Source organism: Gopherus evgoodei, chromosome 2 (assembly GCF_007399415.2).
Source record: "Gopherus evgoodei ecotype Sinaloan lineage chromosome 2, rGopEvg1_v1.p, whole genome shotgun sequence".
Classification (NCBI taxonomy): Eukaryota; Metazoa; Chordata; order Testudines; family Testudinidae; genus Gopherus; species Gopherus evgoodei.
The window spans coordinates 257,725,873-257,749,970 of record NC_044323.1 but is presented as its reverse complement, the minus strand read 5'-3'; the positions used below and the strand labels follow the sequence as shown (position 1 = coordinate 257,749,970).

The 24,098-nt window shown below is 43.4% G+C and overlaps 1 protein-coding gene across 7 annotated transcripts in view; it reads right to left on the bottom strand.

The window, feature by feature from the left end:
• Window positions 1–24,098, bottom strand: part of VPS13B (vacuolar protein sorting 13 homolog B) — a 928,813-nt gene that overhangs the window by 356,223 nt on the left and 548,492 nt on the right. For all 7 annotated transcript variants that reach the window (XM_030553556.1, XM_030553553.1, XM_030553555.1 and 4 more), the window contains one exon: window positions 16,716–16,922. In XM_030553556.1, the coding sequence (XP_030409416.1) occupies window positions 16,716–16,922 (207 nt within the window). The remainder of the gene's footprint in view (window positions 1–16,715; window positions 16,923–24,098) is intronic.

Genomic DNA, 24,098 nt, shown 5'->3' with positions numbered 1-24,098 from the left:
GAACTCCCTTCTGGAAACTGTCTTAACTGGGTCCTACCTGTATGCACTTGGTTGGGGAAACTGACTTGACAAGTTAAGAACTTTGGAAGTAAGCAGAAAACAGTCTAGTTGAAACAGTCTTAGCATTGCCATCTTTCAAGAAAAAGCTTACAAAAGAACATGATGATTTTGGAACTTAGAATTATCCTGCACACTTAATAAAATGAATGTTTTACATCAAGTGTGATTAAACTACTTAATATAAACCAATCATTTTATTAAGTGTGAGGGATAATTCTAAGTTCCAAAATCATCATTTTCTTTTGTAAGCTTTTTCTTGACTGCTGACAATGCTAAGACAGTTGCAACTAGAATGACATTTAATCAGCTCATAACTCATGACAGAGAACAGATTAGAGCAGGGGTTCCCAAACTTGTTCTGCCATTTGTGCAGGGAAAGCCCCTCGTGGGCCAGGCTGGTTTGTTTACCTGCCACGTCCGCAGGTTCGTCCGATCACAGCTCTCAGTGGTAGCGGTTTGCTGCTTCAGGCTGGAAGCAGTTGCCAGTATGTCCCTTGTGAGATTTTATGAGATATTTGGGGAGGAGGAAGACAACTGGAGATGAATTGGTGGGATGTCATCCAGGTCCCTCCAATTATTCTTCCTAGATATCTCCATGACCTTTCCCCACCTGTAATTGTAAACTCCCTCCAATTTATGACACTCTTCCTTTTCCCCCACACCTCCCTGTGACATTGTAACTGTCCCCTGCTACAATCCCAGGCTGAAAAATCTGATGAGGATAACAGCAGATAAAGCACCACCATGGGGGGAGGTGAAACACACCAAGGGCTATCCAGTTAACTTCAATCACACTTCACCATGCTCCCATTCCCTATCACCCTTCCCTTCCTCCCTTCAATGTCCCCTACTTCTTTCTTTGTCTTTTCATTTAGCTAATTCTGTAAAAAAATCACACCCCAAAAATTAAAAACAAATTTCTCATGCCTCATATCATGAAATTAACCTGATTTAAACCATCATCACATTATTTGTGCTGCTTGTATATTATATCATATTCCACCACCCCCATCTTTGTCTGCCTTTTCCATTTAAATTGTAAGCTCTTTGTGGCAGGGACTGTTTCTTTCTCTCTTTTTTGTATAGAGACTAGTATAATGGGGCCCCAATCTTGGTTGGGGCCTTTAGACACTACCATAACACAAATAATAAATAATCATCATCAGATCTCTCACACTGAGATGTTCCACCTGGCAAAGAGAGAGAGAGGCTACCTGAGGGTGGAACTAAGGGTATTCCAGGATGCAAGTGTATGAGAGATGGGGGTGTTACGGGAGAACAGATATTTGGTTGCGGGTTACTGAGGCTCTGTGGGCAGAACAGTGGGGAAAAGCCAATGACTCTGTACAAATATAGGACACCCCCTATAGATCTGCTTACACATTACCTGAAAGAGCTGCTCACCACTTGGGAGAAGGGATGTGAGAGAACTTATGGAGGGACAAGGGGGTCCAGAGATATATGCAGATGGGAATTGGGTGCATGGTGTCCAGTGTTTCTGTGTTGAGACAATAGCAGTTCAAGGGATACACATAACACAGCTGCTTTGGTGGACATGGGAGCCAAAGCAGCAGCACAAGTGGGCCCTTCAAATAGATACTTTGGTGTAGAGGCTATGAGTTTCCCTCCATCAAATCTCAGGCCCCCACAACTAATCCCTTTAGTGCTACCTTGGTTCCATTCATGTCTCTATTCATCCCTGTTTTGGTTTCTCCAAAACACCATACAACTGCACTGTGGGGAGCAGAAGGGGAAGCAGGGAAATATGGGCAGGGGGTGGAGCGGTTGGAGTGCGAAGGCAGAGGCAAGATATGCACTATACTCTCACAAATTATAGGAGATTTGTCAGAGCAGAGACTCATGGGATGATGACATCCTTTCATGCTGGGTGGAACATTATCACAGCATCCTGAACTACACCTCCAGCTGTCGCTTGCTCAGAGCAGGATGATTTGGCAGTCACTGTGGTTCCAGACCCAGATACTTGTACTGATGCACCAGCGTTGGATGAAGGGAAGTGCATCATCTGCAAACTGAAAAACACTGCTACTGACCCTGTAGCGGAATCAATTCTGGCCATCTTTTGTCTGGTGTGGACAACTGGAACCCTGGCAACTGCCTAAAAGGATGGTATTGTGATCTCGCTTTATAAGGGCCAGGGACCATGCAGCGAATGTAAGAGCTACAGGTCGATCACCTTGTTGTCCATGTCAGGGAAGGTGTTGGTGCATGATCTGCTAGCACGTTTGGAGCCCCTGCTACATCAGAAGTGTCGCCTCCAACAGTCAGGCTTTACGAGGAACAGGTCCACATTAGCCACCATTTTGGCCTTCCGTTTGTTGTCAGAGATACATCATGAGTTCAAGAAGTCCCTGTACAAAGTGTATGTTGAACTTAAGGCTGCATTTGATTCAGCTGACCAAATCACACTATGGAAGGCCTTAAAGGGTGTAGGTGATCCAAGCACTCTTCTGTACTTGATTAGCGAACTGCATAATGAAACCACTGCCTGTGTACATCTGGGGAACTGGATGTCAGCCCTTTTAAATCAGTATCTGGTGTCAGGCAGGGTTCTGTCTTGGCCCCGGCACTCTTTCATTGGGCAAGGGGTTTCATAATACAGCATTCTGTCAGGTCCATAGGCATTAAGATCAGTGATCTCTCACCTTCAGACCTTGACTATGCTGATGACTTGTTCTTCTAATACAGAGCCCCGACTGGTTTCACAAGGCATTCCAGCAAATGGAGGAGGAGCTGGTTAAGGTTGGTCTCTGTGTCTCATGGTCAAAGACAGAGATATAAAATCTAGGACCAAGTCCACCCACGACTCCAATCTTTGAATAATTAAACTGTTAAAGCAGTCTCTAGCTTTTGCTACTTGTTTTCTATACTCACTAGTTCCTCTAACTCTCACACAGAGGTTCTCCATCGGACTGGCATCTCAGCATCTGACATGGGTCATTTATAACAAATATGGAATCAACATCATCTCAGTACGACAACCAAGTTAAGAATCTATTCGATCTGTACCCTCTCCTTACTGTTGTGAAACATGGACATTTTGCTGCCCAGGTTGGGAAAAGCTGGAGGCTTTGTCAAGGGAATGCCGTTCTTCGGGTGGCATATAACATCGGAGATAAAATTCCACCAATCGAGGAGTAGAGATGGCCCAGAGGCAGACTCCCTATTAAATGGATTCATCAAGTCTATTCTGATGCTGGACTCTTGGGCCTTTGAGCCCTTGCGGCTGCACAGGAAAGGACCAAATGGTGAACGATCCCTACGGTCAACTGTTTGGCTAAGCACTGAAGAAGAAGAGACCCATTCCAAGCCAAAGGTGATTGGTCAGCATGCAGATCTTCCCCCCCTTGCTTCTCCCTGCCACATCCCTATGACTTCCAATTCCATTTCTCCCCATGCCCTTCACAAACAGCTCAAATTCCCATGTTTCCCCACAGCCCAATTCACCTTCATGCCCATCCTGAATCCTACTCACCAACTATGCTTCCACCTCTGATTTCCTACATATCTTTACATAAAACTCTGCTCCTTTCAGGACCCACATATTGTCCCTATGAGAAAGTGAACTCTCTGACTTAGGAGCCTATATAAAATTGAATAGGAGAACCAGAAAAGATGAATATCCTACCATGGTAGCAGACAGCACTTTCAGATCAAGGCACTGAGATTCAATCTCACTTCCTAAACAGATGATGTTTCTTTGCTTTCTAAAAAGTAATTTCTGCATACTAATACCATCTTCCCACTTCATTGCCAACAATGGCAAGGACACTTGCATCTTTGCTATATCTCTCTGACAACCCTACCAGATGGTTCTTTCATAGTATGGCCCTCATCTCCTAATAGATTTCCCACACTTCCATAATTGGCTTCTGAACGGGCTCACATGTAAGATGTTTTCACTGTGAAGTCTTCAGTCAGGTCTGAGATGGCTGTTTTATTCTAACCTCATATGCTTTAGAGACTCCTGACTCAGAAGCACTTTGGAACACAGGGGAAGCACTGGAGCCTGTGAGATCTGAAGGCAGCAGCCAGCCAAGGACATGCTGCCGTAGCTAAGACCCTGAGATGGATTTCACAAAATATAAAAAAGTAGAGGCCAATTGAGGGTCAAGGAAATAGAGAAACAATACTTATTTAAACCTAAAAATATGTTCAAGCTTAGTTCAAACTGAGATTCAAGCCAATTTTGATACTGTATGAACTGATTTTCTAGTCTCTATTCTTTTTATTTTATAGAGTGCATTTTTCCTTGTTTTTCAGTTGGAAAATTTTTGAAGTTCTTTTTCTAGTGCTGGCACATTCACTTTACCAAGCTAATTTATTTTTGCGAACTTTGGGGGTTGGGAGCTTCTTCCCCCCTTCCTCTCCCATTGTATATGCTCGTTCCCAAATAACTGTATTTTTTTCTAAAAAATTGGCAGATCTCTCCATTTCTGCATAATTTTTTTTAAAAAAGAACAAAACAATAATAAATTAAACACAAGTGGGCACCTTTCACAAAAAATAAACACTGCCACTCTGGCAATATTTGCATTTTATGAATTAGATCTCTTTTTTTTTCTTTTCAATTTTATGTATTCTGGTGTTTCATGTTTTTCAGAGTTTGAGCCTATGTTGTGTAATCCCCACCCCCACTGAATTATGTTTTTGTTTAGCGGTTGAGGATACAGATAACTCTGTGCTGTACAACATTTAGGAAATAATTTTCCCATTGTTTTTTAGAACAGATTTTTCTGAAAATATTAAATGATGCATCATGTTCCTCAAAGAATCTGTTTTTTAATAATTTTGGCACACGTTTCCTTGTGGCAATACTAGGGAGATCCTTGATGAAATGCATTTATCTAGCATGAACCAAGACATATAAAATGTGCAATGACAGAGAAATGTGCAATGAAATTTTGAAAGCAGTGCATACTGAGTTTTAGGGAATGTGAATATTACCAACCAAATATCTAACACCCAAAGTCTACCAATAATTCAGTCCTGGGTGTCTGCATGGATACACCATGAAGTGGAACAGACACTGCTGCTGACATAACAATAATGGAAAAGCACTTAGACTTAGAAAAGATACCAAAGTGTTCAGAGTTTTCTCTACTGTTGGAGCTAAACTTGCACTGGCATGATTCCAACTATGTTTATGCTCAGTGTTGCCTGATTTGCAGATGTTTCCTAGGAGCATACTATAATCTATCTTCTGTGTGAAGTGGCTTTAAAAAAAATACATAGAAATTTTGTGTTAAAAAGCAATGATACAAGGAAGGCCTGCATGGACAGTACATGTCTGGAAGTGAACTTAAAAAAGAGAATCAATGCTTTATTTGCCAGAACTCAAAAGGACATTGCCAATTTAAGAATAATGTTGTAGAAACATACATTTCTTTACTTATAATCCTAATAATTGAGATTCTTAAAATCAAAATAAAATTAAAATTCCAGGACCAGATTAACCAGCACAGTCAGGATATGTCTTCACTGCTGAGTTAACGTGGGTGATCAACATTCCAGCGTGAGCCTGCAGGTTAGCAAAGCCCAGGTGTGAGCAGCATCACTGCAAAGCCGTGTCTGAGTTAATGTGTCCTCACTGGCACTGCACTGACTACTCTGTGAAATTAGGCCTTCTAGGGGCATATCCTATGATTCTCTGTGCTGCAGTAGGCGAGAACTTGACTGTTCTTCTGGGCACATGGGGAAGAAGGCAGAGGGGGAAGGGGAAGTCTGAGGGAATCATGGTAAGAGGCTGGAGAACTATCAGCACCCCAGTGCTTTAGCCTGCGTCGTCCTCACTGCAAAGTGTGCAGATTACCAGCTTGAGTGAACATGGCACTCGAGCTCTGGTCTACTCTCCCAGGCTAGCCTAAATTTAAAGTACCATCAAACTGGAGTGAGAGGGTTTTGTGTGTGGATGAAACCAGGGACAGGGTTGCCACTTTCCTAATTGCTGGTAATTGGATCCCCAAGGCCCCACACGTGCCCCGCCCCTTCCCCCAAGGCCCTGCACCACCTCTTCCATCAAGAACACACCCCTATGCTGCCTCTTCCCCCAAGCCCTGCTCCTGCTCCAACTCTGCCCCTGAGACCCTATCTCCATTGCTCACTCCTCTCCCCCACTCCGCTTGTCGCTCACTGGATCATCTCAATGAGCCTCTCTGCAGGTAGGAGATGGCCCCAGCTGAGACGGGGCTAGTGTGAGTTAATGACCTAGTGCAGAGGTGGGCAAACTATGGCCCGCGGGCCACATCCGACCCATGGGACCCTCCTGCCCAGCCCCTGAGCTCCTAGCCTGGTAGGCTAGCCTCCAGCACCTCCCCTGCTGTTCCCCCTCCCCTCTGTGAGCTCTTGGGGCAGTGCCGCTGCAAGAGCCTGGCCTGACTCAGTGCCCTGTGCTGTGCAATGGCACCACTGTAGCACCCCCAGCCACCAGTGCTCCAGGCAGCGCGGTAAGGGGGCAGGGATCTGGGAGGGGGGAGGTTGGATAGAGGGCAGGGGAGTATGGGGTAGTGGTCAGGAGGTGGGGGTGTGGATAGGGGTCGGGGTGGTCAGAGGGTGGGGAACTGGGGGGAGTTGCATGGGGCAGCGGTCCGGGGAGGCAGTCAGGAAGAGGGGGGGCTGCATGGGGCAGCGGGGGGCAGTCAGGAGTGTGGGTTCAGGAGGCGGTCAGTGGACAGGGGGTGGTGGATGGGGCAGGGTCCTGGGAAGCAATCAGGGAACGGTGGGGGTTGGATGGGACAGGAGCAGGGGGGCAGGGGTGGATGGGGTGGGGTCCAGGCCACGCCCCCCTCCCCTAACCAGCCCTCCATACAATTTCCGAAACCCAATGCGGCCCTCGGGCCAAAAAGTTTGCCCACCCCTGATCTAGTGCCTCCCCCATGCCCTGCAGTAACTGGACTTTTGGTTTGGGTGCCATTGACAGTTGCCAGGTCCCCTTATCAACCGGACTTTCTCGTCAAAAACTGGGCCCCTGGCAACCCTAAATGGCACCTGGACACAGAAGCCAAAAACTGGACTGTCTCAAGTTAAACTTGGATGGGTGACAACCCTAAACAGGGGGAAGAGGATTAAGGGCAACTCCTGAGTAAGAGGCTCAGTTCACTCTATAGTGAAGACATATCCTTAGACTGCTTTGCATTGCTGCATAAAGCAGCCAGAGTGTGAGTGGTTAATCAAGACCACAATCTAGTTGTTACTATCTATGCTCTTTGTTTACTTTTTTCTTTTCTTTTTACTCAGACAATGATACTCAGCCAGGCCAACTTTCATTTCTCTTAATGGTCAGTTTTGCTTTCAGGTTCTTCTCTGTAGAAGGATGTTTATTTGTTTTAAAACAACTGTTTGTATTGGAGTGCTAAAAACATTGAAAATGTGTGTTGTTCAGAAGTTTTATAAAAAGCTGCTTTAGAAAATTTAAATTTGGGGCCATATTTAAGTTGACGGCATCTCTTTACAGAAAACAAAACAAAACATGCAGGGCTTCACATGAAAAAACCCTACAGAAGGCAGCAATGCAAGGCAATGCTCTCCACAGAATGGTCTTCTGTAGTGCCATGGAGCAAACAGAAAGTTAGAAATTGTCTTCAGGTATCTGCAACCTTAGGGAATGCAAAAGAACTCAAGGAGAAGAAAAACTTCTGGGCTCTACAGCCTGAGCACATTATGGAGGGTCTATGCAGGGGAAGGGAAGAAAAAATGAATGTGTAGGAGAGAGGTATTAGAGCAGCAGGAAAAGAATAAGAGCTTTAACTAAAAAGGGAGAATAAGGCTATGTCTACACTGGCACTTTTGTCACTCAGGGCTAAGTTCCCCCTAAGCTGCGCGGCGGAGCAGCTGCCTGCTAAGCCCCACACAGGGGTTCAGGGCTGCAGCAGGGAGATATGCCTCTCCCAGTCGGCCCCAGAACAGACCTGCCACAGTCGGGGGAGAGGAGCCTCTTCCTCGGCTCGGCCCAGCCCAGCCCTGCGGGAGCTGCCAAAGTCAGAGCGAGGCACCTCTCCCTCAGCCCTGAGTTGCTGCAGCGAGAGAGGGCTGAGGGGGAGGGGAGTCCTCTGCCTCCTCCCGCACTCCAATCCCCATCCCAGAGCCTGCACCCCCAGCCAGAACTGTCATCCCCCCAAACCTCAGTCCTAGCCCTGAGCCCCCTTCCACATTCCAAACCCCTCAGCCCCTCCCCCACCACATGAATTTTGTTATGTGCACCAATATGAAGGTGATGTGTGACACATCACGTTCATATTGGTGCACATAACAAAATTCATTCCACACATTGTCATAAAAAATTAGAGGAAACACTGCTGGGGTATGAAAAAACACCCCACAAATGACAAAAGTTTTAGCAGCAAAAAGCACTGGTGTGGACAGCACTTTGTTGGCAGGAACTATGTTCCTATCGATGAAGCTACTGCCCCTCGTTGGGGATGGTTTTATTTTGTTGCCAGGAGAGCTCTCTCCCAGCAATAAAGAACAGCCACAAAGTTCTGTGTGTAGATATAGCCTTAGAATTAAGAAATAAAACAAAGACAGAAAAAAAAATACTAACGTGAAAACCAGGAAGAGAATGGAATTTGAAAAAGAGTGCCTCAAAGAGAAGGGGAAGGCGGGGGTGGGATGAACTTAGGGAAAAAACAGTGTAAAAAAATAGTCTGTGGGAAAACACATTTATGGGAAAAATATAGAAAGAAAAAGTACAGTGAAGAATAACTGGAAGTGAAGGAAGAAAATAAGGCTGACATATTGATAAATTAACTCTTAACTTTATCTTACGCTAAAAATCTCAAGCATTTTATATTTCTTTTTAGCATCAATTTTACCATTTTTATGCTTCACAAAAATTAAAAATAATATCTAATACCAAAGGGCTAAGCAGGACTAATTAAACAGACACCATTCTAAACCCTCAGCTAAACCACTCCACCCCAGCCTTGTCAGCCCATCAACCCTCTTCTTCTCCAAATGGCTGTGAAAAACAGAGGGTTTTGCAGTATGCCTGCAAGGTTAACAAATATTGGCTTTGGTGAACCAAAAAGGGATGCAAGTTCCAAAGTTGAAAATCTTGAGAAAGAATGTCGTGACAGCAGCTCATTCTTGTCTGAACTGAGGAGTCTCCAGATGGAACATCAGTGCTCACAGAAACTTTGACAACATTGTACAGGGAACTGATCTTTCAAGTAATCAAACCATTTAGGACTCTCATAGATTAACAACAATACTTTGAACTCTGCATAGAAGGTTACTAGCAGCCAGTGCATAGCACAGAGTAGTGGTATAAACTGTTCTCTGCATGACACATTGGTAATAAATACCTTTTCCACATATTTGCGTATATCATCATTGCAATATATCTATGATGGGTATCAATAGGAGACACACAAAGCTGGCAGTTTGTTTTAATGCATCTTCTGACATTTGGGGGCAATTTTTTAAAGTGACATATTTTTGTGCCTTATTTTATTGGGGACACAATTAATTATGGCTGCAAACAAGAGCATTTAGCTGTCTGCCTACTTGAACTCTCGCACAACTTGGACAGTTGGACTTGTTCATTCTCCTCCTCAGTGACTCTAGTCAGGAGAAATACATGTGCTCCCAAGAGTGTAAGAACTGCTGTCGTGGCTGGCCATTGCAAAATGAGACTTAGAGGGATGCAGTTTCTACTGCAGGGTCAGATACAATCTAACTCTTAATGGCTCTGCATCCATTAAAGCAGTGGTTCTCAACCATGGATACGCGGTACCTCTGGGGGTACGCAGAGGTCTTCCAGGGAGTACATGAACTCATCTAGATACTTGACTAATTTTACAATAGGCTACATAAAAAGCACTAGTAAAGTCAGTACAAACTAAAATTTCGTACAGACAATGACTTGTTTATACTGCTCTATATACTATACGGTGAAATATAACAACAATATGTATCATTTCAAATTATTTATTTTATATTTATATGGCAAAAATGAGAAAGTAAACAATTTTTCAGTAATAGTGAGCTGTAACACTTTTGTATTTTTATGTGTGATTTTGTGAGCAAGTAGTTTTTAAAGTGAGGTGTAACTTGGGGGTACATGAGACAAATCAGAGTCCTTAAAGGGGTCCAGAAGTCTGGAAAGGTTGAGATCCACTGCACTAAAGCTTGGTGTACAGCTCAAGAATTGAAAGAGTGAGGGTCTGCAGAGGCAATTGCATGAAGAAATCTAATTTTATTTCATTTAAGTATAATATGTTTAAATCCTTAGAAATTTGTTGCTTTGAATTAGGAACATTAGAAACTGCAGTGAGAGATCATGCTCTCATTCCTCATGCAGTTTCAATTTTCATTTTGGATTTCCAGCACCCAGCATGGTATTGTTAAAGATGTTTATGCATTAATTTTCTGCTCTGCTTCCAGATCTACAGAAAGATCAAGCCAGAATCAGCAATGCTGAACTATTTTCCCACACCTCCTCATGCCAAGTTCTAAAATATACAATTTAATTCTTTCACCAATTGTTGCAAATTGACCAAAATACTGAGTTTATTTTCTTAGCAGAATTTATCTTTGTTCATCAGGAAGAACCAAACATATGAGGCCTTCATCCTTGGCCTGCCTTAGAGCTCAGGGATGATCACAGTTTTGGCCACACCACTGCTATGCCTTATCAAAATAACTTCTGCGTTCTTGTTCAATCACAGAGCTTCCCCAAGGACTAAACACTTCTACCACTGTTTGTACTTAAGTAAACAGAAACAAGTGGCCTGTTGTAGTATGCACTACCTTTGCTCTTGCTGTTCTAATGCAGGGTGGTAAAAATGATTAACTGTTTCTAAGACCCAGTACTTAAGCCTCTCACTCACGCTTTTCCTCTGCCACCACCCAGATTGAAATTCAGGAAGCTAGATAGCTTTACCCGCACAGGAGTGCAGTGTTCCCTATCAACTTGTCAGCATGAAATGAATTACTCACAGCTTAAAGTATAAATAATTTGTGGATCTTATAAACAAATACTTCTTTTGCTATTTAATATAAACAATTTGTAGAGTTTACTTTTTTTAAATTCATTTATAGTAAGCCTACTGCACTTGAAAAAGCCTTTAAAAATAATCATTTGGCCCCACCAGAATAGAGAAATGCTTTAACTGTAAAATGTATAAAGTTCAAAAATTCAGACCGATGGCATGGGGTATTTTTGTTTGACAATCGTCAACGTTTTAAATGTAAATTGTAGAAACATATAAACAAAACAGACACTGTAATTTCAAAATGGTCCCAAAAGATTGTAATAATATAAATATGTAAATGAAATGTTATACCATAGTGAATTTCAATGCCAATCTCCAATCATGTAGCTAAAATATTTGAAATTAAAAAACCCACATCCAATACTGTGGTGTAATGAGTCTACCTATATTATTGCTGTTGTTTGTTTGCAACACTAAGTATAAAAACTGCATATACTTAGCTTTGGGGAGCTAAATTTGACAAAGGTGGTTCACATGACCCACTTTCATATATTATCTTCTCAATTCTTTAAAAAAATTCTAGTGTCACAAAATTCTAAACATTTTGATCTATAAATTTTATCAGAATTGAACAGAAAATAATAAAGTTAAGTATATATTATGGGATTTTTCAAAAGCACCCAGTATGAACCTATTTTTGCTCCTGCTGACATCACCTCCCATTGACTTCACTGGGAGCAAAGCTAGGCCCATGCTGAGCGCTTTTGAAAATCCCGCCCTTAAAAACCAAAATGTGTATATCTAGAAATTTTATATTAAGTACTATTTTCCCAAATGTTTGGTAAAATGAAATGGCCAAATGTTTTTCAAAATTAGGTTTTTTACAACTTGCAGCCCTGCCAAGTGTCATGCATATAGTAGTGCTCAGGGATCAAGCAGAATGTTTCCTGCAATTAATTCTCCTGGCCACCGGGCACCAGCATTGACAGGAGGGAGGCTCTCTGTCCTGTGCTCTTAACGCACCCCCTGCTAAAATCGAGGCAGTGTGGAAAATAAGGGGAATCAGCTTGACTCAAATCTAGGGAGCAAGGAGCAGAATAGGGTTGCCAGGCATCCAGTTTTCAACCAGAAAACCTGGTTGAAAAGGGATCCTGGCAGCGCTGGTCACCTCCATTGACCGGGCCATTAAAAATCCAGTCGGCGACACAGCGCGGCTAAGGTGGGCTCCCTGCCTTCTCTGGCTCCGTGCAACTCTCGGAAGCAAACAGCATGTCCCTGCGGCCCCTAGGGAAGCCTCTGCTCCAGGTCGGAACCTACTCCCATACCCTAACTCCTTCCCAGACCTCCCACCCCACCTGCACCCAAACTCCCAGCCCCAGGTCAGAACACTCTGCCAGACCCCGTTCCCCAAATCCCCTCCCAATGCTCTGCCCCGGCCTAGTGAAAGTGAGTGAGGGTGGGGGAGAGTGAGCGACAGATGAAGGGGGGGCTGGAGTGAGCGGGGGCAGGGTTTCAGAGAAGGGGCGGGGCAGGGAAAGGGTGTTTGGTTTTGTGCAATTAGAAAGTTGGCAACCCTAGACCAGAAGTGGAAAGAGGCTGTTCTTTACTTCCTCAACAATCTCCCAAAGGCTCTCTCACTGCTTCTATGAGATGCAAATAATATGTCTCTGTCTCCCTCCCACCCCGAAATATATATCTATATCTATCTATCTATCTATAAAATACATATACAAACACACACACACACACACTTCCCACTCGTCTGAGACAACCTGAAGAGGAAGCATTGGGGAGTACTGTCACACATGGGGCTGTGAAAGAGGGGACAGCTATGGACTTGCAAAAAGTAATTTAGATTTCAACAGACATCCAAAAAGTGATTAGCAAGGACTAACTACAACATGTGTGTAACAATGAATGCAAGGCTTTAAAATGCTAGTTTTGGTTCCAGTAGGCATGCAACTGCAATTCAGTTCTACAGAGACAGATCTTTCCAGAGTTCTTAAGATTACTATACAAAAACCCATCTTTGGCTAAACCATGAAGGGATTGCACCCTTATGCAGGGCTTAGAGGAAAAGCCTAGCCAGTCAGAACTGCCTTGGTTTTAGGGGCTGACGGTTGTCGCCCCTTGGGCAGGTGAAAGGTGGAGCTGACAACTGTGCCTCACAGAGTGGCAGACATAAGAAGCTCAGATCTTGTATATACAGGCTTTGTTGTTGTTGGTTATGGGGGGGGGGCAGTGTAGTAGTATAACTACACAGCTACAAACCCCCATTGTCAATTCACTGCACTATTGCTTCTACAATGGTGATTTGCAGTGGTTTAATTCCACTGGTGCAAATAAACCCCGTCTAAACAGGGCATAAAGTTTTCAGGAGGATGGGGGTAATCCTTGATGCTTCCAGCTTCATCCCAAGTGGAGGGAAGGGAACTGGAGTCAGGAGATTTTCTCTTTTCTCCTTAATCCCATCCTTCTCAGTTCAAGGGAGGACAAGGACTCGGTGGCCACTGTACCCATAGGGGAATTTTATTTGTATGTTTGTTTTAATTAAGCCACCTTGCTGAAAAAGGGATCTCTGAGAGATTAATTGCCTCCCAGGCGGAAAATGGCCTTGAGTTGTTTTGGGAGAGATTTGTTGTATGCTTGCTTCCCACACTTGATTTTAAAGGGTTGACAATCCCTTCCTCAAAGGGTGGGACGGCAACTCTGTTATTATGACATCAATCCTTACTGGCACTCTAACTTTTGGAAATGCTCCGCCAATAGACTATAATTTCTGAAACAACCAATGACAATTGCACAAGAGAATTAATTTATAATTTTATATTTACTCTGTCAGCAATAGCCTATTAGAAACATGAGAATAAGGTTTATTTTCTTTTTATTGTGTCATACTCTATTTGGCCAACACTGACCTTTTCCCCCTATGAAATAACGCTATGGCCTCCATTTCCTTTACAACTCTCCCGGTGCACCTGCAATGTCAAAGATGTCAAGAGGAAAGTACGTAGGTCCAGGAATAGTTGGGGGGTTGGAGGGGGGGCGGTAAGCTGCTTCCTGCACAGCAGCCCACATGGTTTCACTCTGTCATGTCAAAATAGTGGCTATCTTCATTGTAAAATCTCAGAAATTATGTGAGGAAATTAAAAGAAAAATAAGTAGAATCGGGAAGACTGCCCACCAGATCATAACAATTTTAAGCCAAGTAAAATCTGGGTGTTAAATAGCTGTGACTATTTCCTATTAATGGGCAAGGGCTTGTTAATACCATGCTTGATACATTTGACCTTGTTTGCATCATCAAGACCTAGTTGGATGACATAACAGGCCTTATGCTAGTTCAGTTTGTTCCTGCTGGTAACTTAGGGTATGTATCGGCGGGTAGCGATCGATTTACCGGGGATCGATATATCGCGTCTCATCTAGACGCGATATATCGATCCCCGAACATGCTCCCCATCGACTCAGGAACTACTCCGGAGTGAGCGGTGGTAGCGAAGTCAGCAGGGGAGCCGCGGACATCGATCCCGCACAGTGAAGATGGGAGGTAAGTTGGATTAAGATACTTGGACTTTAGCTACAGTAGATGGTAAACTCCTTACAGCAAGGCCTACCTTTAACAATGTGTTTCTACAGTCTCTAGCACAATTATATTTTTCTTTGTAAAGTGCTTTGAGATCTTTTTTGAAAGTACTGTATACATTAAGTATTCTATTATGAATCACTATCAATAAACTAGGATTAAGGTCACAGGATTGAATGTAATACATTGCCATTCTGACACATACATTTAAATTTATTTTAACATACTATAGATATACACCTCTACCCCAATATAACACGACCCGATATAACACAAATTCAGATAAAAGTAGTGCTCTGGGGGAGGGGGAGGGCGGGGGGTTGTGTCTGTGCACTCCAGTGGATCAGAGCAAGTTCGATATCACGCGGTTTCACCTATAACATGGTAAGATTTTTTGGATAGCGTTATATCGGAGTAGAGGTGTACTTTTGCTTCGCTGATAATTCACAGATTAGATTTAGTTTACCACTGCAACAGCCTCATGATCTCTCAGAATTAGAATTTCAGAGGTATGCAAAAGCAAAACTTTTACTGAACACAACCTGCAACTTTACTGAAATACAAGCATTAAAATCATCGACCTGCATGATGATGCAATCCACATTGGAAAGGAGGATAGATACTTTCATGTCTGTGGAAAGAACCTGGCATTCCATATATTCAGCACGGCACAGTACTATCCTTATCCCACCCAATATGTTTACCACTAGTTCCTTGACCCATCAATATACCCATGAGCTCGGTTTGTGTCAGGTCAGCTAATTAATTTAACCAGCTGACCTTAACAAACACATTGATGCAAAGTCACATGTCCCATGACTTTTCATAGTGCATAGTGTCCAGTTGCCACGAGCATTATTATGCTCAGCGACAACTGCCTGAAAGGCACCACCATTCATAAAATAGGCTCAGCAGATGCATCCAGGAAGGTGAAAAAATTGCCTTGATTCAGCCAGTACAGTAGGGAAGAAAATTCTTCTCCATGCCCAAATACGGCTATCAATACAACTTGTGAAAGCTGTAGAGACTTAGACCAGGTAGTAAACTAAAGACAAAAACTCACCTGGCCCCAGCCCCAGCAAAAATATATAGGCCAGCCACCATCACCTTTATAATTTTGCACCTGAAAAACTCCTTCATATTCTGTTTTTAAAAACACCTAAAAATAATTTTCTTACACTTATAGTTAGGGCCCTACCAAATTCACGGCCATGAAAAATGCGTCACGGACTGTGAAATCTGGTCTCCCTCCCCCCCACCCCGCCATGAAATCTAGTCTTTTGTGTGCATTTATCCTATACTATACAGATTTCATGGGGGAGACCAGTGTTTCTCAAATTCGAGGTCCTGACTCTTAAGGGAGTTGCAGGGGGGAGGGGGGCATCAAGTTTATTTTAGGGGAGTTGTGGTATTGCCACCCTTACTTCTGTGCTGCCTTCAGAGCTGGGTGGCTAGAGAAGAGCGGCTGCTGACTGAGGGCCCAGCTCTGCAGGCAGCAACACAGAAGTAAAGATGGCAATACCATACCATGCCAGCCTTTCTTCTGCGCTGCTCCTCTGCCTTCAAGCTGGGCTCCTTGCCAGCAGCCGCTACTCTCCAACTACCCAGCTCTGAAGGCAGCGCCACCACCAGCAGCTGGGCAGAAGTACAAGTAGCAGTACCGCAACCCTCTCTCCCCCACAATAAACTTGTGACTCCCCCACAACTCCCTTTTGTATCAGGACCCCTACAATTACAACACCGTGAAATTTCAAATTCAAATATCTGAAATCATGACATTTACTATTTTTAAAATCCTACAACCGTGAAATTAACCGAAATGGACCGTGAATTTGGTAGAGCCCTACTTATAGTTTAAAAGAATCAGCATTCATACCTTTCTAATAGCAGTGAGCTAGTTATATAATTAATATGGCAGCAATATTGTAACTATTTCCTTCCTTCCTCCTCCGGTTTCCTCAAATTTACAGTATTGCATGTTTAGCGGATTATAGTCAAAACTACAGTATATAGGAACACTGTTACTTATTTTATCTTTGTGATTCTTAATTGGTCACTTGCCACATTTTGCAGATTGCTCTTCATAGGATATTTTTTTTTTCAGAAACACTTACCTCTGTAGTGGTTCCAAAGTCAGCAGATGGGCTATATGTGCTGGTATCCGCTGGAGCTGTCCCAACACTACTTTTAATTGGAGAGCTAGGAGGAGCAGGCCCTGTCACGGACTCCGTGTAGACAGAAGATTGATACAGCATACCTCTCTTCTGAATCTTATTCCAGACTTTGCTCATGATGTCAGTCAGTTCATACAGAAGCTGTATCTAAAGAAGAAAAAGATGGAGTTCTTCATAATTAGGTGTACGAAAATCCATCATAGCCACCAAAATCCTCCAGTGAGATTTAAACTACATATCAGAGCTCAATACTTTTACAGTGTATAACATCCTAATAAGAGATTATGCTGCTATAAAATGAATTAACAACAATTACAACGTAGTGATTTTGCTCAGAAAGCATTGCTTGTCTAAACATATAGTAGAAAATCAAACTACAATACGTAGTTCATAAAAATATGTCATAAATCTGGTCTTGGAAAATTTTCATTAGTAAAAGTTTTAGCAATAAAAAAAACTATCTAACTTCTGGATTATCTCACACATAGAGATACTGACTGCTGTTTTAGTTGATTCTTATGAAAAGGCAAACTCACATGAAGAAAGGAATATGAATGTTGTTATGTTATAAACAATGTAAGAGAGACTCCTTTTTAACAATATTAAAATGATTCCATGCTACATATGAAACTATTCTATATACGCAGAAAGAACATCCACTATCCAACTCAATAGCCTCCTGGGATATGTCATTCCAATATTCAGAAAACATACTGTTTAACTTGCACGTTGTTTGACTCAGTTCCTAGATATTTACACAAGCTTTCGTAAATAAGCATTAATCATGACATTTGTATGACAATGTATTGCCATATACTATATAAAACAAGTCCAGAGAATACTGCAAACAATACATAAGCAGATCCACAGCTGGATACCATACCCAGCTGCCATTATAAAAAATTCTTATATTTATGAGAAGTTTCAGCCTCAGGACACATCCAGGCTATGAAGCTGGCTTCTTATGTGGGCAGAACAGATGCAGGAAAACATTGTTGTCAATCTATATTTGACATAAAACAGTACTTGATTTTGTGCGTGTGAATGTGTGATGAAGTCTCAAAGATTATGCTACAGTCACTTCTTAAGAGGTGAAATGCTGGAGTTTTATAAAAAGCTTCTTAATTCATTTGGGTTTTTCTTTTGAAGATTCAAGACTTACAATGAGCACGTCATATAACTTTTTGACATACAGTGTTTTGTTAAGAGTGGATGAATTGCATTTATGTCTTCCCACATTAAGAGTAATAAACAATGATATTTGTTCTGTCTACAGCAGAAATGTATTTTCATTAAGTTTAAGAGAGTCTCTTATGTCCCTGATACTTTGATATTCTGTGATAGTTATTTAATTATTAGTTTAATTACTGTAACTAACCACAATAATTAAACAGTGTTATTTAAAAACTACTACATTCAGATTTCCATACTAGTTTCCACATAATTGAGAATAACACACTTCCGACTGATTAAGTTGTATATTATTAACTGGGGATGACTCTACATTAGCAAAGAAACAACAAAACTTTCCAATTTAAAAAATGAATGATCTGATAACATGAGTGATACTTTAATCATTTCTGGGAGTTTAGTGGGCTACTTGGATAGACCCAAACAGTACATTCCTGGAAACTCAAAAAGGGTGGTCAGGAGACTAGTGGATAGTTTAAGGAAATGGTGCCCTACAAAAGCAGGATTCCTGACAATTTCAGTACCCCATTATTCATAAGAAAGGCGGAAGCACAGAGCATGAAAGGATGGTGTCACTGCCATGTGCATGTCCACAATCACAAATAATCCAGTGAAGAATTTTGTTACCAGAGTGTCTCAGAGCTGAGAAGTTGGAAAGAGAGTTTCAACTTTCACTAAGGCTAAGAGTTCTTTCCCATATTAAGGGGATATTATTTTAAATGGAACTAGTTGATGGAAGTACGTAAAACTATCTCAGCAGGTGACATCTATGTCAGCAGTCAGAGACTGGGTCACAATGAACAAAATTGCTAAAATTAGGGACCAAGCCAGAAGGAAATACATCTTTCAGATTAAAAAGCAGCATGCCGGAGCTGCGCTGCCATGTAGGAGCCATAGGGGGCATGCTCCTGCTTCTGGAAGTTGCGAGGGCAGCGCCTGTGGATGGGCCAACGTGCAGAGACACCTGGATGCGCCTCCACGTAAGAGCTGGAGGAGGGACATGCTGCTGCTTTCAGGAGCTGCTTGAGGTAAGCACTGCCCAGAACCTGCACCCTTGAGCCCCGCCCCCAGCCCCCCCGCCCCAGCACTCTCCTGCACCCCAAACACCTCATCCCCAGTCCCACCCCAGAGCCTGCACGTCCAGCTGGAGCCCTCAACCCCCCTGCGCCCCAGTCCTGATCCCCCTCCTCCCTCTGAACCGCTCGGTACCAGCCCAGAGCACACTCCTGGACCCCAAGCCCCCCATCCCCAGCCCTACCCCAGAGCCCGCACCCCGAGCCAAAGCCCTCACCACCCCCGCACCTCAGCCCCAGCCCGGAAACCCCCTCCCACACCCTGAACTCCTCATTTCTGGCCCCACCCCAGAACCCCTTGTTCCCAGTCCAGAGCACCTCCGGCACCCCAAACCTCAAACCCCTCATCCCCAGCCCCACCTCGGAGCCCAGAACCCCAGCCAGACACACCCTCCCACACCCCAACCACCAATTCTGTCGGCATTTACGGCCTGCCATAGAATTTTTATACCCAGATGTGGCCCTCAGGCCAAAAAGTTTGCCCACTCCTCGATTAGAGCCTTTGAAAGTTTAGGAAAAAGGAATTAGAAGTGACCAGATTATTTGCTTTAAAAAACATTGTTTTAGGATATTAGGTGCATGTATGGCAAGAAAATTAAGAAATTAACACTACACTGGCTTTTGTGAATCATTTATGACTTATAAGGTTTACAGTCTGAAGGTCAGTGCTGCATGAAAGCCTGAGCCACAATCACCATTATGTGAGTGAGTGTAATTCTGTTTAAGTCAGTATTATGAAGATGAATACGATATAAGGCAGGCTATAAAGGATGTAAAATTGTGCATTATTATTCCATGCAAAAATATTGTTAAGGTTGCAAAGTGAAGCTCTCAAAAGTCTTGAAATACCAAAATTAAAGTTGTCTGCATTTCATTATTATGTCTCTGTTTGAATATGCTTTTATAACATGATCATAATGATTGTGCAGCCTGGATGGATCTTGGTGAATTGTGGCAGCTGTTCAATGTTTAATTTTTATCCTCATTGTTCAGTGTGTAATCCCCTGCCCATTTCATCACACATCATCCAACCTACACTTTGAACCCTAGTTTCATCCATTGCATAACGTGGAGGGCGTGCAGCGAATGAGGCAGAGTCTATAATGTGGGCTTGGAGAATGTGCAGTGAATGGGGCAGGGGACCACACATTGAGGATAAAATAAATAAATAAATTCAGAACATTTGCCTTACATACAGACCATCATCCAATATGTGCACTGAATGAGGCGGAGGGGGGAAGAGCATTTAATTAAAGAACACATTGTAATGCATGTGCACAAGGGAAAATGTAAAGATTACCCCCGCAACTACAACGTTATCATTTCCAGATTTAGGCCCCGATCTGGCAAATCTTTATATATATGAGAGTAAATGTTTATGAGATGGAGACTTATAAAGAATGGTTACCTACCTTATACAGTAACTGGAGTTCTCCACAATCAGTGGTGTCTGTGTTTATTCCACTCAAGGTTGGAACTGTGGCAACTGTGGCGCCTGGGACCAAAATATTTTTTTGTTAGGAGTGGCCCCTACTCCTCGTGCTCCAAGCTGAGGATTTAAGGGCAGTGCAGACAACCACTCTCCAGTTCCTCTTCTATCAGGAGTATTCTAAGGATAAGGATCCAAAGCTCAAGGGAAGGAGAGGTGGTGGTGGAATACACATAAGGTATGTCTACACTTCAGTTCAGAGCAAGCCTCCCAGCTTGGGTAAACAGACTCATGCTAGTGGGATTCAACCTAGCATGCTAAAAATGCAGTGTGGACTTTGCATCACTGATAGAGGCTCAAGCTAACTACCCAAGATTGGACCTAGAGGGTAGGATGGGCTTGAGCTTGGGCAGCTAGCCTGAGCCTCTGATGATACAGCAACATCCGCAAAGCTATTTTTAGTGGACTAGCACAAGCCCCACTAATGTCTCCCCTGACTGGGAGGTTCACCCCAGCTGCAGTGTAGACATACCCATAGGGACCACACATCCCAAAGCACTCCAATTATTGTACAAGGTAAGTAATCATTCTTTCTTTCTCAAGTGATGGTCACTACATGTATTCCACTCAAGATGACTCACAAGCAGTATTCACTAAGAAGGAGGGTACAAGGAACTTGGCAGCAGGGCTGGCTTGAAGCTGATTCACCCGATTCCCCGGTGGCAGGGCCCCACTCCAGGGGTCTTCGGCGGCATTTCAGCGGCGAGGGGTCCTTCAGTGACATGGAAAACCCAGAGCAGAAGGCCTGCCACCGAGTATTCTAATCGGGCCCCGCGGGTCATAAAGCCGGCCCTGCTTGGCTGTACCCACCGACTGAAGAACTACTTTGCCAAAGGGGTCCCCTGCTCTTGAAGCCTGCACCAGGGCATAATGTCTCTCAAAGCTAACACTGCTGCCCTACATATCTTGAGAACAGGGACATCTTGTAGGAAAGCTACAGAGGCTGCCTGGGCCTAGTGAAGTGTACCCTTCCACCTTGTGCGGCAGGATTGCAGTCAATTTATAGCAAAGCAAGATGTAGCCCAAAATTCACATAGAAAGTCTCCTCCCATACATTCAGCCAAGGAGACAAATAGTTTAGGGGATTTCCTGATGAATTTTGTTCTCTCTAGGTAGGAAGTCCAGGCTCATCAGACATCCAAAGTGTAAAGCTTCATGTCCTTCCTTCTGACACGTAGCTTTGGGTATAAGACAGGTAAAGAGGATGACAGGTTCAGATGGAACTTCGAGCTCACCTTTGGAATAAACTTGGGATGTAATCTTAAGGAAACTTTATCCTTATGGAAGAATGTATATAGAGGATTTGCCATAAGGGCTCCTAGTTCTTCCACTCTCCATGTTGAGATAATTGTGATAAGAAAGGCAATTTTCATGGATGGATGACTGAAAGCAAATGAGGACAAAGGTTTAAACGGGGGATTTGTTAATGCAAATAGGACTAGATTGCCATCCCATACTGGGGCTGGTTTCAGTACTGGAGAAATGGCTCTGAAAAGGCCTTTAAATAACCTCATGGAGACCAGATGGCTGATGATTGCATAGTTGTCCACCAGGGCTGAAAGGCACTAATAGCTGCTAAGTGTACATGAAAGGAGCAGAATGACAATCCCAACATTTTCAGAGAAAGGAAATAGTCCAACATAGTTGGGATCTCCCCAAACCTTCTGGAGATCGCTGATGATGCTGACACCATGTGGAAAATCTTTCATTTTGCTGTATAGCATTTGGTCACAGAGTACCTCGGGATATGTGCTCATCTAGATGAGCTCCCCCCACCTAACAGAGAGGCATCTGTAATCAACTTTTGGTGGGTGGAAGAGAGATGAACAGAATCCCTACATATACTGTCTCCATGTTTTTCCAGTAGTTGAGTGAGGTTAGTATCCTGTGGGGGAGCAAAATCAACTTATGTAGACTGTCTCTATCTGGGACATAGGCTGTCTGTAACCAAACCTGAAGACACTGAAGATAAGGTTTCCCACAAGGTCTCTCATATGTACATGAGGAAATGTGGCTTAGGAGGGTGAGACAGGATCTCACTATTATTTGGGGGCTCCCTCAGCATTGACATGATGAGCATCATCATAGCCTGGAACCAGTAGGTATGTCCTGGCAGTATTTGAGTGCAGAGTTGTTCCAATAAGTCTAGAGTCTGTACTGAGGTTATAGTGGACTTTTCTGCATTTACTCAGAGTCCTAATTATTGTAAAAGGCCAAGTAAGGATAGAGTTGCTCCCTGAACTTCCTGGTATGACTTCCTTGTGAGCAACCAGTTGTTCAGGTAAGGGAACTCATGACACAGCTGCAGAGACTACTGATAATACCTTCGTGATCAGTCTCAGGTTATGTCTGCACCGCAATTAAAAACCCGCAGTGTAGACTTCCCGGCTCAGGCTGGATCCTGAGCTTGAGAACCCTGTGAGATGGGAGGCACTAGATAAGTGGCAGAAACTGTCTGCAAGTCTCATATACTCTCCCCACCTCGCAGGGTCCTAGCTTTGGTCAGGCACTGGCTCTCAGTACCAGCGATTCCTTCTCCAGGAGAGTCGGTACCATAAGTGCTGGAGGCATCCAATTACTCCCTTCCCAAGGACAGTCCCAGTGCTGCTACTTCAGTAGATAGACGCCTCTGAACCTTTTTAGTTTTCAGTGCTGAGAGATGAGTTCTCAACTCCTGACACACTCATACTCGAATGCATAATCTTACTTGACTGAGTGGGTCAGGGAAAAAGTTCTTTTCTTAGATGAGGATTTAGAAGTGGAATTCTTATGTATGTTGTTGTGAGGGTGTTCATTCTTATCCTCTTCATGATTCCCATTTTCTGTTAGAGTCCTTAACTCTGCTTACAGGGTTCCTGGAGCTGGAGGCAATCGTGTTCGAAAGGGCACAGGCTGGGGTTGGACTCTTGTCTCATCAAGCAATCCATCAGGAATGTCTGAAGTCTGAACTCACAGGATTGATGAGTTTGGCTACTGAAAGTCTGGCAGATGCTACAATTGGAAGGAGTATGTGCTTTCCTGAGGCAACAGAAATATATGTTAGGGCAGTAACTGGCCATGAGGGTCCAGAGACAAAGGACCCAGTTCTTGAAACCTGGGGCTTTCGGCGTGATAGGTACCCAGTACCCAGAGATGGAGGACAGCCCCGCAGCTCTGTAAGAAGCTTAGCTAAAACTAAAACTAAGCTAAGAAAGTTCTATTTGCAACTAATAAAACAAAGAACACCAAGTAAAGCTACAGACACTAGAGAAGTTCCATCTCAGACCACATGTGGAAGAAAGGAACTGGAGAGGTGATCAGTCCACACTGCACCTTATACTCTTGACAGGGAGTATGGAGAGTAGGGTGCATTTGAAAAGCAATACACATTGTAAACAGAAAAACTCCAGTCTCAGGTGCATGGGGCACATGCACTCCATGAATAGAACATACACAGAGGCCCCTACTTGAAGAAGAATCTTTGGCAAAGCAAAAAAACCTGCAGAAGTAAAAAGAATGCAGGCAGAAGTCCAGTAGCAGAGGGGGGGCTACACAGTTTATTGAACTGAATGCAGCATGTAAGATTACTTG